Raw genomic sequence first — 19,110 nt, forward strand, 5'->3', positions numbered from 1 at the left:
AAAAATAAAAATTATTCTGAAGATTTTGGATTCATCGATAAATATCTTTTACGTGACTTGAATATTCCAAAATTTACGGCAAAAAGATTGCGCGGAGTGGTACAAGAATCAACGAGAGGGCGTCCCCGGCTGCCATATTTAGAAGTAGACGTTACCATATTAGGGAAAGTTTGCCAAATATGGTGAACAGAGGTGGTCCTTCCTTTTCAAATGATCACTCGGCGCGCCGGGACAAAACACCAATCCAACTGACAGTAGCGTTTCCTGCACGCCTCTCCCCTCCCCCACCTTTCTTTTACCGGTATGTCCTTCCTATTTCTATGTGCTTACTGAACATACGGCTGATAAGCAATTCTGTCTTGATTCGCTATTTCTTATAAAGTATTTTGAAATTTTCATACTTTCATCAACATTTGTTTACATAGATCAATTTTTTATTTTTTGTTTATAATATGATCAAGAATTAACAACAATGAAAACGTTAATTCTTTTTGTAAGACATAAAATGTTTAACTGTCTTATATTGAAGTATTATTTAAATATTATAATTACTATTGTAATATTAATTATAATTTAGATAATTTAATTTTAATATATTTTAATAAATTTATTTTAATAAATTTCTAGTTAATATTATTATATAAATCATGTTTTAACATTTGTATTCAAAATTATATATTTATTGAAAATTTTAATTAATTTTAGAAATATTATAAAATTGAATACTACTCTGAGAAGAAAAATTCAAATTTAATTATATATATTCTTTTATTTTATATAAAAGCCATTTATAATTGTAAACATGTACATTATAAAAATTAACAATTCATATATATAGATTATTACTAATTTGTTGCATTCTTTTTAAATCTGATTCATAAAGAAATAATATATATATCTCTTTTTATTATTAATCATTAATATTTTATTTATAATTTTATTATTAATATAAAATCATAAATACAAAAAGCAATATTCAAAATAATATAATTTTGTTAAATTCATATACATATTTTAATTTTTAATATATAATAAGAAACTTTTTACAATTATATACATTATTTTGAATTAAAACATAAAAATATTATTTTGAAATAAAAATTCACATATACAAGATAAAGATATTAGATTTTTAATAAAATACTATAATGTATTTTAATATATTATTACATTATACAGAAGATAAAGTATATAAAAATTAAAGGTACAGTATATAAATTAATAATTAAATATTATTATATATTTTGTCACAACCTTTTTCATAAGTTTCTTGTTAAAATGAAATTTATTCGCCTGATGCTATTGATTGTGCAGCAGAAACTAAAGTATCATGAACTTCACGAGCATATGCAACTTGAGCTCTTACAGTCATTAAAAATTGAGGATATGTTAAAGCTTCTTGAGTACCAACAGTATCAGTACGTTGTGGCATTACAGGTACTGGAAGATATCTTAGAGAACTAGAATTTTGCGATGTACATTCTATAGAAGTTTTTAAATGTAATTCTATTTGGTCACAAATAGAATAAAATTCCTCTATATTTTTATTGAATCTATGATCTGGTTGATCAATACCACCTTTCAAAGATCCAACATCTACTAAACTATTTTGATGTAATGTATGTGCTGCAGTTTTAAGAGCTATGGCCAATGAATCTCTTAATGATACAATTAATGATTTAACTTTAGAAATATTATCAAGTTTTTCTTGAGTTTGTTGTTGCTGTTGTTGTTGCTGTTGCTGTTGAACCTGTGTCTGTTGTGTTTGTTGTGGGTTTTGAGGAAGTTGAGCATTTACAGACTGTGTCATTTGTCCTACACCAATTGTTCCTGGTTGTTGAATCGGAGGAATATTCATAGTGATCCTAATAACATAATAATTTGTAAAAAAAAAAATGTATTATATGATAGTAACTTATTAAAAATTATCAATTATTAATCAATTACTAACTGACTAAATAAATTACTTTATTTCATATAATATAATTTTTATAATTTATTAAATTTATATTTATGTTATAATCTTATATTATATCTATCTAATACAATATAAATATTTGCTTTATTTTTAATTTCAATGAAGTCTCGCAATATTTTATATTGATATTAAAAAAAATAATTTTTTTTATATAATTTTTACCTTTTATATTATTGCGTTTTAAAAATAAATAGAACTTTTAACTTTATTTTAAAATATTTTGGAATCAAAATATAAATAAATTGAGATGCTAGTTTAATATATAATACAAGATGTTAGAAAAGACATCTTAAAATATCACTAGATCGCAAAATGATATTTTACTAGAAATTCTTTAGGAATATTTCAATTTTATATTTTTATATATATTCGCATTATTTTAAAATATCAAAAACAATAATATTAATAGTTTAATATTTCATAAAAAATTTATATAAAATTTTTTTAATGAATTTTGGAACTTATATAGAAAAAAATAAAATCGTTAGTATTTTCATTGTATATCTGCCCAAATAAGTATATAAACATACCGGTCATTCTTCACGATTTGAATTTGCAGTTTTGTTTATCAGCTTAAGTGTAATTAAAATAATATTTTCAATTCTATTTATTTAATTTCATAATGTATATAAAATCTATGGTATTAGAAGGATTTAAATCATACGGAAAAAGAATCGAAATAAATGATTTCAATAAAGAATTCAACGCAATCACAGGATTTAATGGTAGTGGGAAATCAAATATTCTTGATGCAATATGTTTTGTTTTAGGTATATCAAACCTTGGACAGGTATATTATTTTTTACATATTTTTATTAACATAATATTATAATTGCAAAAATTCCAATATTTTTATTTTTTTAAAACAATTATATTTTCATTGATAGTATGAAATGAATTATATGAAAATATATAATAAATATATTTAATATTATTTAAGCATTAAATATAAAATTTGTATCAAAACAGAATAACAAAAACAATTTAAGAAGAAAAAAATATTTTTTATATTTTAAGGTACGTGCAACATCATTACAAGATTTAGTTTATAAATCTGGTCAAGCAGGTGTAAAAAAAGCTAGTGTTACTATAACATTTGACAATAGAGATAGAGATTCATCTCCTATGGGATATGAACATCATGAAGAGATAATAGTTACAAGACAAGTTGTGATTGGTGGTAAAAATAAATATCTGATCAATGGATCTAATGTACAAAATAAACGTGTCCAAGATATGTTTTGTTCTGTTCAATTAAATGTAAATAATCCACATTTTTTGATAATGCAAGGAAGAATTACAAAAGTTTTAAATATGAAACCCATGGAAATTTTATCAATGATAGAAGAAGCTGCAGGTACTCGAATGTATGAAAGTAAAAAAGAAGCTGCTTTAAAAACTATAGAAAAGAAAGATAGTAAATTAAAAGAAATAAGTGATGTATGATTCAATTTTTAAATTTTTTGTAATTTATTATTATACAATTTAATTAAAACTAAATAAATTTCAGATTTTGAAAAATGAAATTGGTCCAAGATTATCAAAACTTAAAGAAGAAAAAATACAATATGTTGAATTTCAACGTATAGAAAGAGAATTAGAACATTGTAAAAGAATTTGTCTAGCATGGAGATATGTCACAGCTTTAAATGAAAGTCAGAATGCAGAAGAAAATGCTCAAATTGTTAAAAATAAAATAGAAGAAAAAATAAAAAGCATTAATGATGGTGAAGAGGAGCTTAAAAATATAGAAAAAGAATATGATGAAATTGCTAAAAAAAGGGATGTAGTATGTATTTTAATTATATAACAAAAATATTATAAATATAAAAATATATTAATTATTAATATATTAAATTATTAAATTATTAAATTATTAAAAAAATATTTTTATATATATATTTTTTTAATATAATTAAAATATTTCTTTTTTTTTTATTTGTTTAATGTAGGAAACAGGAGCTCAATTAGAAACTTTGGATAATGAATTAAAAGAAACAGAAAAAAAACAATGTAAATTAACAGCTGAATTTAATAGCAATGAAGAAAATATTAAAGCTGCTATAAAAGCAATAGAACAATTAAAAATTAATATAGCTGATGATGAAAATATTTTTGTAGCAAAACAAAAAGAATATGCTAAAGTTGAAGATCTTTTTAAAATGTTAAAAGAGACAGATGAACAGGATTGTAAAGCAGTATTACTTGCACAAGAAAAATATCAAAAAATTAGTTCTGGCTTATTAGAAAATCAAGATGGTGAAAATGCAACATTGGAACAGCAATTAATAAATACTAAGCAGAGTTTATCAGAAGCACAAACGCAACGTAAACAATGTGAAATGACATTAAATCATAATAGAGAGCAATTGAAAAGAAAAAAAATAGAATTAAAAAACACTGGAGATGAATACAAAAAATATACTAAAGATCTTGAAAATAAAGAAAAAGAAATAAAAAATTTAGAAAATGAATTAAAAAAATTAAATTACAAAGATGGATATATGGAAGAACTTAAAGAACAAAAATGTAAATTAAGAAATGAAATATTAAAATTAGAAGAAGAAATAGATCATTTTGAATCAAAATATCCTCAAATTAGATTTGAATATCAAAAGCCTGATTCTAATTTTAATCATAATTCGGTAAAAGGAGTTGTATGTAAATTAATCACAGTTAAAGATAAAAATGCAGCATATGCATTGGACATTGCTGCAGGAGGAAAGGTATTTTGATTTTTTATAACATTTATTTTTTAAATAACACTGTTAATCTATATATTTCAAATTTAATATTCAATCCTTAATCTTTCAGTTATATAATATAGTAGTAGATACAGAAATGACTAGTAAGAAAATACTTCAACATGGTCAATTACAAAAACGTGTAACTATTATTCCTTTAAATAAAGTAGGAGGCAAACCTATGGATAATCAATTAATTCATTTGGCACAGAAAATAGGTGGTATAGAAAATGTTCGACCAGCTTTGTCACTCATAGATTTTCCAGAAGAAACTAGATCTGCTATGACATGGATTTTTGGACAAATTTTTATTTGTAAAGATATTGAAATTGCTAAAAAAATAGCATTTCATGATAACATAATGAAAAAATGTGTCACTTTAGAAGGAGATGTTGTTGATCCTGCTGGTATTTTATCTGGTGGTGCACCATTAAAAACTGGATCAGTTCTTTTAAAGTTAGATGAATTAAAAGATATACAAAATAAATTAAATATTAAACAAGAGACTCTTCAAAATATTGAGACAACATTAATGAATGTAAACAATATTGCTGAAAAATATATTTCATTAAAACAAACATTTGACTTACGAAATTATGAAATTAGTATGGTGAAACAAAAATTAGAACAAACAGAATATTATAAAATAAAAGAGGAGGTATATATAGATAATAAATATGATATGATATAAATGATTTGAAAAATTAATTTAGAAAAATATAATTAATATAATAATATATATAATATGTATATAATATATATAACAATATAAATGTATAATATAAATTTTTTACAGATAGATTCATTAGAAAAAAATATTGAACAACTTTTACAAACAATAACAGTAGTAGAAAAAAATGAAAAGGAAAGTACTATACATGCTCAAGAATTAGAACATCAATTGAAAGATGCTACTAATATTCGTGAAAAACAGTTGAAAAATGCTAAATCTGAATTAGAAAGATTAAAAACAAAAGCTGAAAACAGTCGTAAAGAATGGCAAAAACGGGAACAAGAAGCAGATATGCTTGAGTTGGAAATAAAAGAATTACAAAAAAGTATCGAAATTGGAAAAGAACAGTTAATAACATCTGAGGAAAAGTTAAATATATTACAAGAAAAAGCAAATGAATTAGAACAAGAACTAAATGAAGTAAAAGTTAATGTAAAACGTATACAATCTGATATAAAAGCACAAAAAGATAATATTAATAAACAAAATGCTTATTTGCGGAAGCTTATGACACGAAAAGAAGATATTATAAAGCAAAATAAAGAAGCAGAATTGGATATTAAAAAATTAAATCATGAAATTAATTCAATTAAAAATATTGTTAAAAATTATAAAGAAAATGTTTCTGAACTTATTCAAAAATATGAATGGATTGAACAGGATAAAATTTATTTTGGAAAAACAGGTAACATTTATTTTTTGTAACTTTGAATTATATATTAAATTTATTTTATATATATTTATAAAATATATTTTATTAGGTGGTATTTACGATTTTAATGTTAATAAACCTAAAGAAATGGAACAAAAAGTACAACAATTACAATCGATGCGTGAAAAACTCAGTCGAAGTATTAATACACGTGCTATTAGTCTTCTTGACAAAGAAGAAGAACAATTTAATGAAATGATGAAAAAAAAGAAAATAGTTGAAAATGATAAAACAAAAATATTAGAGACAATTAAGCATTTAGATGAAAAAAAGAGAGAAACATTACTGAAAGCTTGGGAACAAGTATTACTATTTAATATTTAAATTAAATTGAAATATTAAATTTATATTATATAATTATTATATTAATTTAATATTAATTTTTAGGTAAATAAGGATTTTGGGTCAATTTTTAGTAGTTTATTACCAGGAGCTGATGCAAAGTTACAACCTTGTGAAAATCAAACAGTTACAGAAGGATTAGAAGTAAAAATTGCATTTTCTGGTATTTGGAAAGAATCGTTAGGAGAATTATCAGGGGGACAAAGATCTTTAGTTGCTTTGTCTTTAATCTTGGCTATGCTTTTATTTAAACCTGCTCCACTTTATATTTTGGACGAAGTTGATGCTGCATTAGATCTCTCTCATACTGAGAATATTGGTATAATGTTAAAAAAACACTTTAAACATTCACAATTTATTGTTGTATCATTAAAGGATGGAATGTTCAACAATGCTAATGTAGTATTTACAACTAGATTTGTTGATGGAATGTCAACAGTATCTAGAAGTGAAAAAATAAGAAGTAAGTAAATAAGTGTATCATACTTCTTAATCTACATACTACAATCTCAATTTCATACTCAATCTACAATCTATTATGTATATAAATAAATTAAGATATTTTATCTATGATAGACGATTTTATATTTGATAATATTTTTTAAATAATATTCCTGTACAATAGATTAGAATACTTTTTATAAATTATATTTTAAGTATATATATATTAAGTATGTATATGAAATGCCTTCATGATTAAAAAATTCCAAACATTGGATTCCTTAATAAAAAATTGGATTCCTATATAAAAAAGTATAGAGATATATAATTTAATATTTTTATAAGTAATTATATCTACATATTATATATATTAAAATATTTATAAAATACATTATACAATATAACAGATTTTGTTTATTTATTAATATTTAAACATTTATTATCTACAATAATTTTAGGTTTATGCTTTACAAAATATTGTTCAAAAAGAACAATATTTCCTACATAAAAAAAATTTTTTGTCTTAGGAATCCATTTCAGTTCAGAATTTTTTTGATATCAATGATATATTTTTTAAAAATTTAATAAGAACAAAGTTCTTATAACTTTAGAGTGTAGTTACCAAATTTGACCAATTAATATCTTTAAAAAATGGATGTTGTTTTATTTCGGGTATTGTCATCCTTTCATTTGGTTCATATTTTAGTATCTGTAAATTTGTAAATTTTGCAAAAATTCTATATTTTAAATAAGAAGAAATTTTTTAGATTCAAAGATTTAGAACAATATAAAAACTTACATTAAGAAGCAAAGATTTTGCATTTTCAGAAAGCTTACTAGGAATGTTAACTATGGAATGCGATTGAAATGAACCTGGATGTTTTGCTTCAAATTTCTGCAAGATAAAGTAATTATATAATATATTATATAATTATATAATCTATTTTATGCCATATATTTAAAACAGTTTTATTTTTATCTATGCATACATTGCCTACTATTAATTCGTATAATATAATGCCGAAACTCCAGATATCTGTAGCTGGAGTAAGAGGAGTCATAGCTGAAAATGTGCATAATTCAGGAGATGAATATGGATATTTATATTTTAATAAATTTATATCATGGCGAGGTACAATATATGTTAATTGCACGTGCCCGTTATCATCAAGTAATACATTATCAGGTTTTAAATCAAAAACAATAACATCTTGTTGATGTAAAGCTTCTAGAGCTAAAAGTATTTCAGCAGTCCAAAGACGAATTACATTTTCTGGTATTGTCCAATATTCTTGTTCAATATCCATATTGTTGTTTTTTGTTGATACCATTAAAATTGTATTATATTTTAATTGTTGATTATTTGATATGCAATAATTATTTATTTCCACTTGATTACGAATATCTATCAATTTATTTTCTAATGCAAAATATGTATTATTTGTTTTTAAACTATCTATCGAAGAATTTATGGATTCTTTTTTTTCGAAATTAAGATTTTTATAACTATTGTTTAATGATGAATTAGTGCTGCTATATTGACTCTTTATATTTGTAATATTTTGTGATAAATAATTAGATGTTATCACATTCTTCTCAGGTATTTTTTCGTTTGTGATAGTTTTATCTGTATCGTCATTTTCTAATAATATATCATTAACATTTATTGACATTTCATCATAATGTTTTGGTTGACATATATTTTTAAAATTTAATAACGAAGTATTATCTTGATGATTTATCAAGCGATCAGATTCGCATAATCGATTGGCAACAGAATTACTTTCTTTTAAAGTTGCATTAACTGATTGTAATAGTATTTGCGCCTTTTCTAATAATTGTGTAGTAGATACATTGGTATATTTTTCATAATTTTTTTCTACCATTATTGGATATATTTCCATTTGTACTTTAGCATTTGTACTAAGATTTAAATTTTCAATTTCATCTTCAATTTCATTTATATCGCTTTTATGTAATCTGATATTACTATCATCACTTACTTTTTTAATGTCTTTTTCTGTAGTTATTTTGTCATAATTTTTATTACTAATAGAATTATAATGTGATGTTATAAAATCCCATAATTTTCCACGGCTATAATGTAATTCAAACAATTAGATTTTAGCGATTACAAAATAGATTTTACGATTAAATAATAAAAATGACAATAATATTATTTTTATAATATTTACCCTAAATGTTGTAAAATTAGAAATATACGCGTGTCTGTTTCAATACATGCATGTAAACGGACCATGTATGGTATTTCACCACGTAATATATAATTACTTATATTTTCTTTGTTTGAAGATAATTTTTCTATAGCCTGAAATCATTAAAAGAATTTTTAAATAATTTTTGTATTCCATATTTTTGCTTTAATTATTTTTTACTATAAAATATTCAAATTATTTATACTTTTACAATATTGAGGCAGTTTTGACGAATATCTCTTACAAGCATTACTGATTCTATAATTTTTAATACTTTATAATATTGAAGTTCTGCTATAGGTTTATTCAACACTGAGATATTGCAATTAAGATATCTATTATAAAGCTTTTCAGCACGTACTAAATATTTTGATATTTTTTCCTTAATTATTTCTGCTCTTATTTTATTTGAATCAGATTCAACTCCAGATCGAAGACTAGAGATTCCCATTTTATATTGAGTAAATGCTTCTTCATATTCAGTAAGATCTTCATGTTTAATAGCTGCACTCATATGTGCAGCTGCAATTAGAATATATTGTGGCGAATCTGTCAATGATTGTGGTAAATCAGAACCATCATGAGTATTTAGTGAAGAATTTATATCTTCAACAGTGGTATTTGTTTTAGTGTTTGATGCTAAAATTACAGAATCATTCTCCTTCTTAATATAATAATTCTTATAACAATTATTATTTTTGTTAGAAATTAATTGGGTATCCTCTAATTTAGAAACAATTTTACTTGAATCATTGTTTTCTATTAACAATTTATTATGTATACTTTTTGTCATGGATATCTTTTCATTTTCAGTTTTGTATCTTAAATTATTTTGTGGTAAAATTTGTTCTTTAGAATCAGATGCACCTTGAGATTGATTTACTTCATTTTTAGAAATAGATGAATTTGTAAATGATGTTTGAATATTTTTGATTTGAGAAATACTTTGAGGAACAACATCATTATTAGATAGAGAATTTGCATAAGAATGAAGATCTTCTTCTGTTGATGTATCAGAACTAATAGACTGAGAATAATCATTTAAATAATAATCAGCATGACTAGTTTCAAAAAATTTTATGAAAATATCACTAGAATATAAATATGAATGTCTTCCTATAAATTCTAAAAATTTTAATGCACATTCTCTTCTTTCTTCAATAACATCAGCTTCAAATCTACCAAAAAATTTTGGTTTTGGAAATGATGGAAAACTTTCTTTAATTCGAGATTGTGAATATAGTACATTTAATTCTAAATGAAGTTTTTTGAAATCATTATAACGTTTCCATACAGACACTTTAGAAATTTCTTCATAAGAATTTTTTAAAAATACCTAAAAAAGTACATATATTTATAACTTAATATTTAAAATATTATTTTCATATAATAAGAATCAAATTATTAAAGTGAATATTATAAAAATTAATATTTAATATTATTATAATATTTTATTATTATAATATTTTAAATCCACAGAAAAATTGATTATTAAACTATTTTATTTTATATATTATATTTGCACTGCATACCACAGATGTGACTTTGTAAATAGTAAATCCTTTTTTATGCCTTGTCGTTTCTGGAATAATAAAACGTCTCACACATTTGTCTCTGGTGGGTGCCATTGTTTATACACTTAAATATAGAAATTCAATAAATTGATTACTTTATCGTAGGTTGCGTATTTCTATCATGATTTTTTCATGTCTTTAGTTTTTTTCTTCGTTTACGTGGCATATATATCGTGTTTTATTAATTCTCAATTAATATTAATATCCATTTGTCTATTGATATAATAGAATAATTGCTACAGATAATTATTTATAATGCGATGGTTTTACGAATTTTTTTATGAAATTTATGTATTTTTTATGTATTTCAAATTATGATGAACATGTCAAGTTCTTTTTATAACCGATTTTAACAATTTTCATAGATAATTAAACAAAGATTCTATTATTATTTTATCTTAATATTATCTTATCTCACTATTTATGTATTTCAACTGAGCAAGTAATAGAAGTCAAGGAAAATTAACTTCTTAGAATCCTGTCGTTTCACCACTTAAATGGAACTGCGCGTGCGATATCATATCATGAATTTAAAATTAAAAATACATGAAATAGAAATTAACAAATAAAAGAGAATAAAGTATATACTAATTGATACATTTTTTAAAAAATATTTTTTCGTTCATTTTCAGCTTTACTTTTTGCTATTATTAAATTTTAAAATTATTAAATTTGTTTATATTTGAACAGTCTTCATGTTGAGCTAAATCATAATCGTAATAAAAAATATTTCAATAATATAATATTAAATAGATATTAAAATTTATTATCATAATAATTTATGAAACAATATATATTTTATTATATATATTTTTTATTTAATTATTTAATTCAAAATATAAAATAGATTGATAAATCTAATAAAACTAGATAAGTTGATTAATAGAAAATAGAAAAATTATTTATTAATAATATTAATTGTTTTACATTTTGAGAACTTGAAAATATGTTATCATTTTAATATCATTTTTATTATTATCCATACAGGATAAAATAGATTTCGTTACTGACAAAATTCTTTTATCATTTTTGTATCATTCTTCATTACCGATTCAGCATTAGAATAAAATTGTAACGTTCGATTGGAATAAAACTATTAAAGCTATATATTTATAATTAAAAACTAATAAAAAAACTAATTTCAATTAAAATAAAAATAAGTAAGAGAAGTAAAACAAATATTTTATTATAAAATATATTAAGTGCATATAAAGTACTATTTCAAATTTAAACAAATAATTTTATCCATAATAATAAAATTATTTATTTAAATTTAAAATATATACAATAATTTATTACAATAATTATATACTAATTTATTTAAATTCTATTTATATAAATAAAATTTGTTATACAGTTATGAATAATTTATTAACAAATAATTATCTAATTTGATTTGGATGGCGTATTAATTATTATGAAATACGGTTGTTTCCACATTTACATTTCAATTTTAAAACAACAGTCATAAATCGAAAAAGATATAAATCGTAAAAAAATAAAGACGTGGATATGAAATACAAATGCACATACATATATATATATCTAAATAGATTTTACTTAATCAATAAAAATGATTTTACAAATATAATTTTATATATTAGAAATAAATTATATGATAAAATATAAAAATGTATGTAGTTATTGTTGAAAATATATGTATTATTGATATTATGAATCTAATGTAAAAGAATATGCTGATAAATGTTGATATTGTTAATAAAAACATCATAAGAAATACATAAAGAAACCGAAAGGATATATATATAATTATATATAATTATATAAATATATTCTATTATGATTAGTTTTAAGATTAATAAATAAGTAAAATATATATTTATCCATATACATTATAATTTGAAACATTTGCAGAAAAATCATAATCACACGAATAAAAAATAGATATTACATCAATTTTTTTATTCTTTATTGTAGGAATAAATAGATTTCTGTAATCATTATAGCTTAAATAATATACATATATTATTGTATAGGAAATATAATTGGTAATGATAGTAATAATAATGATAATAATAAAGAAAAATATATAATTTGATTAAATTATTAAAACTTATAATGATAATATTTGTATAATATATATAAAGATACACATTAATGTAATCTTTATAAATTAAAATAAAATCAAAAATAATAAATGATATTATATCTTTATTTACTACGTTTTATTTATTATGCTTTTCTGAAAATACTTGACTATATTTGAAATTCAAATAAATATAGATAATAAATTTGATATTTTAAATATTTAAAACGCAAATAAAGAAACATTACTTTATTTAAAGATCATTTAAATATATTCTATTTTCAATTATATTTATATAAATTATAATTATTAATATTATTAATATTTATATTAATATTAATATTTATTAGAAAAGTTTTTATTAAATTTTCATAATTATAATTATTTTTTAACTTATATTATTGACAATACTTATACATTGATAATAATATAAAATATTGATAATTATATATATAATTGAAAAAAAATATATTATATTGAATAAAAAGTTAAAAAAAATAAAAAATTGATTTATTTTGATTCAATTTAAAAAATCAACATCATATGATTAAAATTAATTATATTTTGAGAGAAAAAATATCTCTTAATTTTTTAAATTTTTTATAAAGTTTTATTTATAATGTACAAAATATAAATAAATAGATATAAAATAATATAAAAGTGGACAACAGTTTTTTATAATATATTATATTATATTTAAATATAATAATGATTTCGTTAAAATAAATAATTTGTGATTAATTTATCATATTTTTTTCTTTACTGATATTCTGATTTTTATACATTTTTTATAATTCATTTTTTGTAATTCATAATCGTAATCCAAACTTGCATTCATTTGCATTCTATTATCAAGTTTGCTTTCCAATATCGTAAGCCAAATTTACATTGGTTAAAAATCAATGCCATACGAGAAATCCGACAATAACATATCTTCTCAGATAGATTCGATGTGGTGGGAATAGTTGCATACCATTTTCATTTAAGATTGATTTGCTTTGCAGTAAGTGACAAGCAATTCCTTTAGTCTGACCCTTTCCTTAAAACTTCAATCTTAAATCCAAAATTACTATTGTATTAAAAGAAAAAGAGTAAGTAATTGAATATATTATTTTGATTCACAGATTTCAATATAAATTTGAAAAACAGTACATAATTATGTATCATTTTTATTAATATTATATTATTATATTAAATATTAATTTTAAAATAAATCTTATAAACTTATTTTTAAAGATTTTTAAAAATACTTATAAATATTATATTTTGCATATTTTGCGTAAAGAATTTTAAAAGAAAGAAAATAATAGACACAAATAATTTTATTTGATAAATAGAATATTTGTGCAAAATTTGAGTGTATAAAAACTTACAGAATATACTTAATCATATTTTTTTATTTCATACAACTGATATTATTGATAAATTTAGCGAACCGCATATTACTAAATATTTTATTTTTGTTATAATCTAATTGTAATTAATGCCAATATTTGTAATTTAGCAATTGATGTTTTATATTTTTATGTTTTTATTTTTTTAATAAAGAAAATAAGAGACTTAAATAAGAGATATTTAGAAATAGTATTTTAGCAATAAGTATAAAATGTAATATGTATATATAATAAATATATAATAAATATATAATAAATATAATATATATTTTTAAAAATACATCAATGAAAAATATATGCAGTGCAGTTTATGAATGAATGCAATTTGTTAATGAACTTTGAAATATATATAATTAAAGAATAATAAATATTATTAAAATAATCGCATTTTATATGTATCTATATATCATTAACAGATTTAAGAAGAGAAGCGTATAAAAAAAAAAATTGAAATATCGGTGAATATTGAAATTTTAAGAAAATGATTTTCACAATATTGTTCTTTATATTTCTCTTGACCACTCTACATTATTTTTTATTGCATCATGGAAAATTTGGAAAAATGATAAATTTGATACCAGGACCTCAGCCATTACCAATTCTTGGAAATATTCCTACTTTTCATAACTTTTCTCCAAGTAAGACGAAAAATTTTAGTTTTCTTTAAATTGATTTTATTTTAATTTTAATTTTAATTTTAATTTTAACTTTAATTTTAATTTTAATTTTATCGATTTCATTAAATTTCATTGATAAATATAAAATATTATAAATATTATAAATATAAATCAATATTATTAACGTTCATTTGATTTATATTTATTGTAGGTGACCTTTGGAAATTTTTGATACAATTAAATGAACAATATTACCCAATTTATAAAATATGGACTTTCTTGGAGGCATATATTACTATTTGTCATCCGGATGATATTGAGGTAATTAGAAAAAAAATTGGATATAAGTAATTCTTGAAATATAATATTTCGAAAAATATACAATTTACTTAATTAATATAAATAAAAAATCCATGTTCTTTTACAATTATAATTAATTCCAAAATTAAAATTATAAGAATATTAATGGAAAATTATAAGATAAATAATGATATAAGAAAAAATTATATACTGTTGAATTTTTTGCGAAAATGTCAACTTACGTAGGTGAGAGAATAAAGAATCATTATTTTCTTTTCGTCATCTAGGCAATTCTTGGAAATACTAAATTTACTAAAAAAGGTTTTGGTTACAAATACTTAGAGCCTTGGTTCAATACTGGACTTCTTACTAGTTCAGGTATTATATTTTATTTCTTCTTTTATTTATTATATTATAAAACATTTTTGATTTCTATTAAATTTATTTGAGATTTTAATAATTTTTTTTTGCTAAATTATAAATGACAAACGGACAAAAGTAAATAAGTAAATATACTCTGTTGATTTCTTGCAGGTCATAAGTGGCACGTTCGCAGAAAGATATTGACATCTGCTTTTCATTTTAATGTGCTTCGACAATTTGTTGACATTTTTATAGAGGATGCTGAACGCTTAATTAAAACATTGGAGAGTGAAGAAGGAATTATCGTGAAAAATTTATTGCAACTCACTAGCGAGCACACATTGAATGTGATATGTGGTAAATTATGAAACATTATGTATTATTTGGATAATTATAATATTGAAAGATTTTGTTGAATGAAAGTTTAATTTAAAATAAATTTTTTTTAGAAAATATCATTAAAATTAGAAAATATCATTTTTCATATTTGTTTTAATAATAAAGCATTTTTTATTATTATAAAGAGATATTTTATTTTAAGAATAATTAAAATAAAATTATTGAATTAAATAGATTTTTAAAAAATTACTTAATTGTTCTTAGAAACTGCAATGGGAACCTCATTAAAAAATAAAGAAAAGTTTCAGTGTGAATATCGTCAAGCTGTATATGATATAGGTTTTATTTTCATCAATAGGTAAATAATTTTTATATCATATTACCTTTAATTATTATATCGTATTAAATCTCTATTAATTATATATAAATATTTATATGGTCGTTTTAGAATGATAAAACCTTGGTTTTATTATGATTTCTTCTTTAATCTTTCTCCTCAAGGATGGCAACAATCTAAATTACTTAAAATATTGCATAATTTTACGCGAAAGGTAAAAATGCAATTTTTATTATGAATATTGTTTTGTACTATAATTTAATCATATTATTTATAGTAAAAAATTTTTTTTATTTGTTGTTTTATAATTTTAATAACACGATAATATGTTTATAGATAATCCAAGAACGAAAAGAATATCATGATCAGACGAACGGTCGATATTTAAATGATTTTAACGAGAATATAAATGAAAATGATAATAATAATGACTTTAAAAGTAAATATATAATATTTTATATATATATATATATATTAATTAGCATGTACTAAAATATTTCTATTCATTTTATTGTAGTTCGCAGAAAAAGACTCGCTATGCTTGATTTATTAATAGAAGCTCATCGAAATAATAAAATAGATAATGAAGGAATTAGAGAAGAAGTCGATACATTTATGTTTAGAGTATGTATAATATATTTTTATATTATAAAAATGTAAACAATTTTTCGAATGATAATAAAACAAAAATTTATTTTAAACAGGGGCACGATACTACAGCTTTATCTTTTTGCTTTTCTATAATGCTTTTAGCTGAACATAAAGAGATTCAGGTAATTTATTAACTATTAATTATTTATTATAAATCTAATTTTAATTTTATTATGAAAAGAATATTAATACTCTTATATATATTTTATTCGCCTTTATTATAAAAGAATTTAATAAATTGAGTTCTACGACTCTGAATCAATTTTATTTAAACGAAAAGATTATTGTTATACATGTAATTATTTATTATTATATATTATTATTATTATATTTATAATTATATATTGTTTATTACAGGATCGAGCAAGGGCTGAAATAAAAGCTGCAATAGAAGAAAATGGAGGAAAATTAAATATATCTGTTCTTCAAAATCTTCCGTATCTTGAGAGGTGTATTAAGGAATCTCTTCGTCTTTATCCAAGCGTGCCTCGAATTTCGCGTAGATTGGAAACGAGTATAAAATTAAGTAAATACAAAAATTATATTGTAAAATAATTACGCTTAATTTTTTCTTTTTTTATAAAAATTTTATTCTTAATAATTATTTATTCTTAATTTTTATATATAATATAATATAAGAAATATATTACATTTTTAGGTAATTATGAAATACCTGCGAATAGTATAATTAACCTGAACATATTTAGTACTCATAGAGATCCAAAATTTTGGTCGAATCCAAATAAATTTGATCCGGATAGATTTTTGCCTGAAAATTCTAAAAAACGACATCCATATGCTTACGTACCTTTTAGTGCTGGACCCCGAAATTGTATTGGTAAGAATTTCACATTCAAATAAATATTTACAAAACAGTATTCTTATACATATAAATATATGTGACAAATTTTTTAAATTTAGGAAAATAAATTTTTTATTGATAACTAAAAAATAAATAAGTAAAAAAATGAATATGTTAAAAGTTGAATTTATTTTTATTTAATTTTAATATTTTCTTGAAAGGAAAAAAACTGAATTACTGAATATTACTAGTTGAGAATTTTTATAATTTCTAAATTATATATAAGTTTTAGTATATATATATATATATACATTTTATTTTTTATATAAATTTAATAATATATATAATATTTTTATCTTGCAGGACAACGATTTGCCATGCTCGAATTAAAAACATATCTAGGTCTTCTTTTATACAATTATTATTTCGAACCTATCGATTATCTTAAGGATGTAACTTTTATTTCAGACATTGTATTACGATTAGAAAATCCAGTTCAAATGAAATTCATTCCTGTTAAGAACACATGATCATATATTTAATTATTGGCAAAATAAATTTAATATTTAATACATTTTTGTCTTGCCTTATTAAAGGTAAATTACAATAATAAAGGTAAATTACAATAATAATAGTTATAATTAAAACAGATAACTAAAATGATGCTAACTAAATGAAATTTTCTATATTTTTTTTATATATTATAATTATATAATATTAGAAAATTGCTTTTTTAACAGAATATTAAAAATAAATTTTATTTTGCAACTATTTTAATTATTATTATTTTTAAAAATCTAATGATAAAACATGTTATTATATGTATTATTTATAATTTATTTTTTATTTTATTCGATTTTCACTTATAATTTATTTTTAATCTCTACTATTCTCGATTATAATGCAATATTAATGTATAAATTAGTTTTTTAATAAAAACTAACATATTATAGATTATATTTTTTCAAATTTTTAAATTTGTTTTTCATTATTTTTCAAAATAATGTGAAAAATATTAAAATCATTTATATATGTAGTAATTAAAGAATTAATGAAATATATATACATATATATATTTATATAATATATATATATATAAAGAGAGAATAATAAATAATAGAAAAAGAATAAATAAGATAAGTGATCACTTTTTGAATAGTAAACTTTTTAAATACTTTTTTAAAAGCAGGATAAAATAGAATAATAATTGAATATTATTATTGAGTGCTTTTAAGAAAAATGTTTTTACTATTCAGAAATGGCATTGATTCTTAATTTTTATTCTACTTTACCCTACTCTTGATAAGATTTTTCTGATATTCTAGAGATGGCGCTGATTTTCAATTTTTACTTTATTTCTATCTTTTTTCTATTATTTGTTCTCCTTGTTTGTATCTTGTTATATCTTATTTAATACTAAACAAATGATAATATAAAATTATCATATTATCTTTTGAAATTTTATATGTCATATGATTAGATATAAGATTCATATCTAGCCTATAATGTAATTCCATTCT

The 19,110-nt window shown here is 20.9% G+C and overlaps 3 protein-coding genes across 4 annotated transcripts; 2 read left to right on the forward strand and 1 right to left on the reverse strand.

The window, feature by feature from the left end:
- Positions 1 to 1,129: 1,129 nt before the first annotated feature.
- LOC100866287 (inactive ribosomal protein S6 kinase delta-1) lies at positions 1,130 to 11,259 on the reverse strand. Of its 2 annotated transcripts, none has more exons than XM_031919805.2 (7): positions 10,699 to 11,259; positions 9,372 to 10,502; positions 9,146 to 9,279; positions 7,940 to 9,047; positions 7,750 to 7,845; positions 7,573 to 7,659; positions 1,130 to 1,865 (listed from the first exon to the last, which is right to left on the reverse strand). In XM_031919805.2, the coding sequence occupies exons 1-7, from the start codon at positions 10,792 to 10,794 to the stop codon at positions 1,698 to 1,700; spliced, it is 2,820 nt and encodes a 939-aa protein (XP_031775665.2). In that variant the 5' UTR covers positions 10,795 to 11,259; the 3' UTR covers positions 1,130 to 1,697. The 2 variants fall into 2 exon arrangements, with proteins under 2 accessions (XP_031775665.2, XP_012348807.1); XM_012493353.3 differs by lacking the exon at positions 1,130 to 1,865 and adding an exon at positions 6,846 to 6,951.
- On the forward strand, positions 2,474 to 7,354 carry SMC2 (structural maintenance of chromosomes 2). Its single transcript, XM_086910437.1, has 8 exons — positions 2,474 to 2,768; positions 2,996 to 3,418; positions 3,489 to 3,767; positions 3,931 to 4,704; positions 4,793 to 5,380; positions 5,519 to 6,140; positions 6,217 to 6,470; positions 6,555 to 7,354. Exons 1-8 carry the CDS (start codon positions 2,601 to 2,603, stop codon positions 6,978 to 6,980), a joined length of 3,534 nt encoding a protein of 1,177 aa, XP_086766563.1. The 5' UTR covers positions 2,474 to 2,600; the 3' UTR covers positions 6,981 to 7,354.
- Positions 11,260 to 13,741: 2,482 nt separating the features above from the next.
- Positions 13,742 to 18,260, forward strand: LOC100866172 (cytochrome P450 4C1). The gene is made up of 13 exons (XM_086910439.1): positions 13,742 to 13,878; positions 14,598 to 14,819; positions 15,010 to 15,119; positions 15,386 to 15,476; positions 15,633 to 15,818; positions 16,065 to 16,158; positions 16,249 to 16,351; positions 16,474 to 16,576; positions 16,655 to 16,761; positions 16,842 to 16,910; positions 17,146 to 17,314; positions 17,447 to 17,626; positions 17,954 to 18,260. Exons 2-13 carry the CDS (start codon positions 14,663 to 14,665, stop codon positions 18,118 to 18,120), a joined length of 1,536 nt encoding a protein of 511 aa, XP_086766565.1. The 5' UTR covers positions 13,742 to 13,878; positions 14,598 to 14,662; the 3' UTR covers positions 18,121 to 18,260.
- Positions 18,261 to 19,110: the final 850 nt, after the last annotated feature.

This window comes from Apis florea, unplaced genomic scaffold (assembly GCF_048593485.1).
Source record: "Apis florea isolate Af1SG1 unplaced genomic scaffold, ASM4859348v1 contig_3184_pilon, whole genome shotgun sequence".
In the NCBI taxonomy this organism is placed as follows: Eukaryota; Metazoa; Arthropoda; class Insecta; order Hymenoptera; family Apidae; genus Apis; species Apis florea.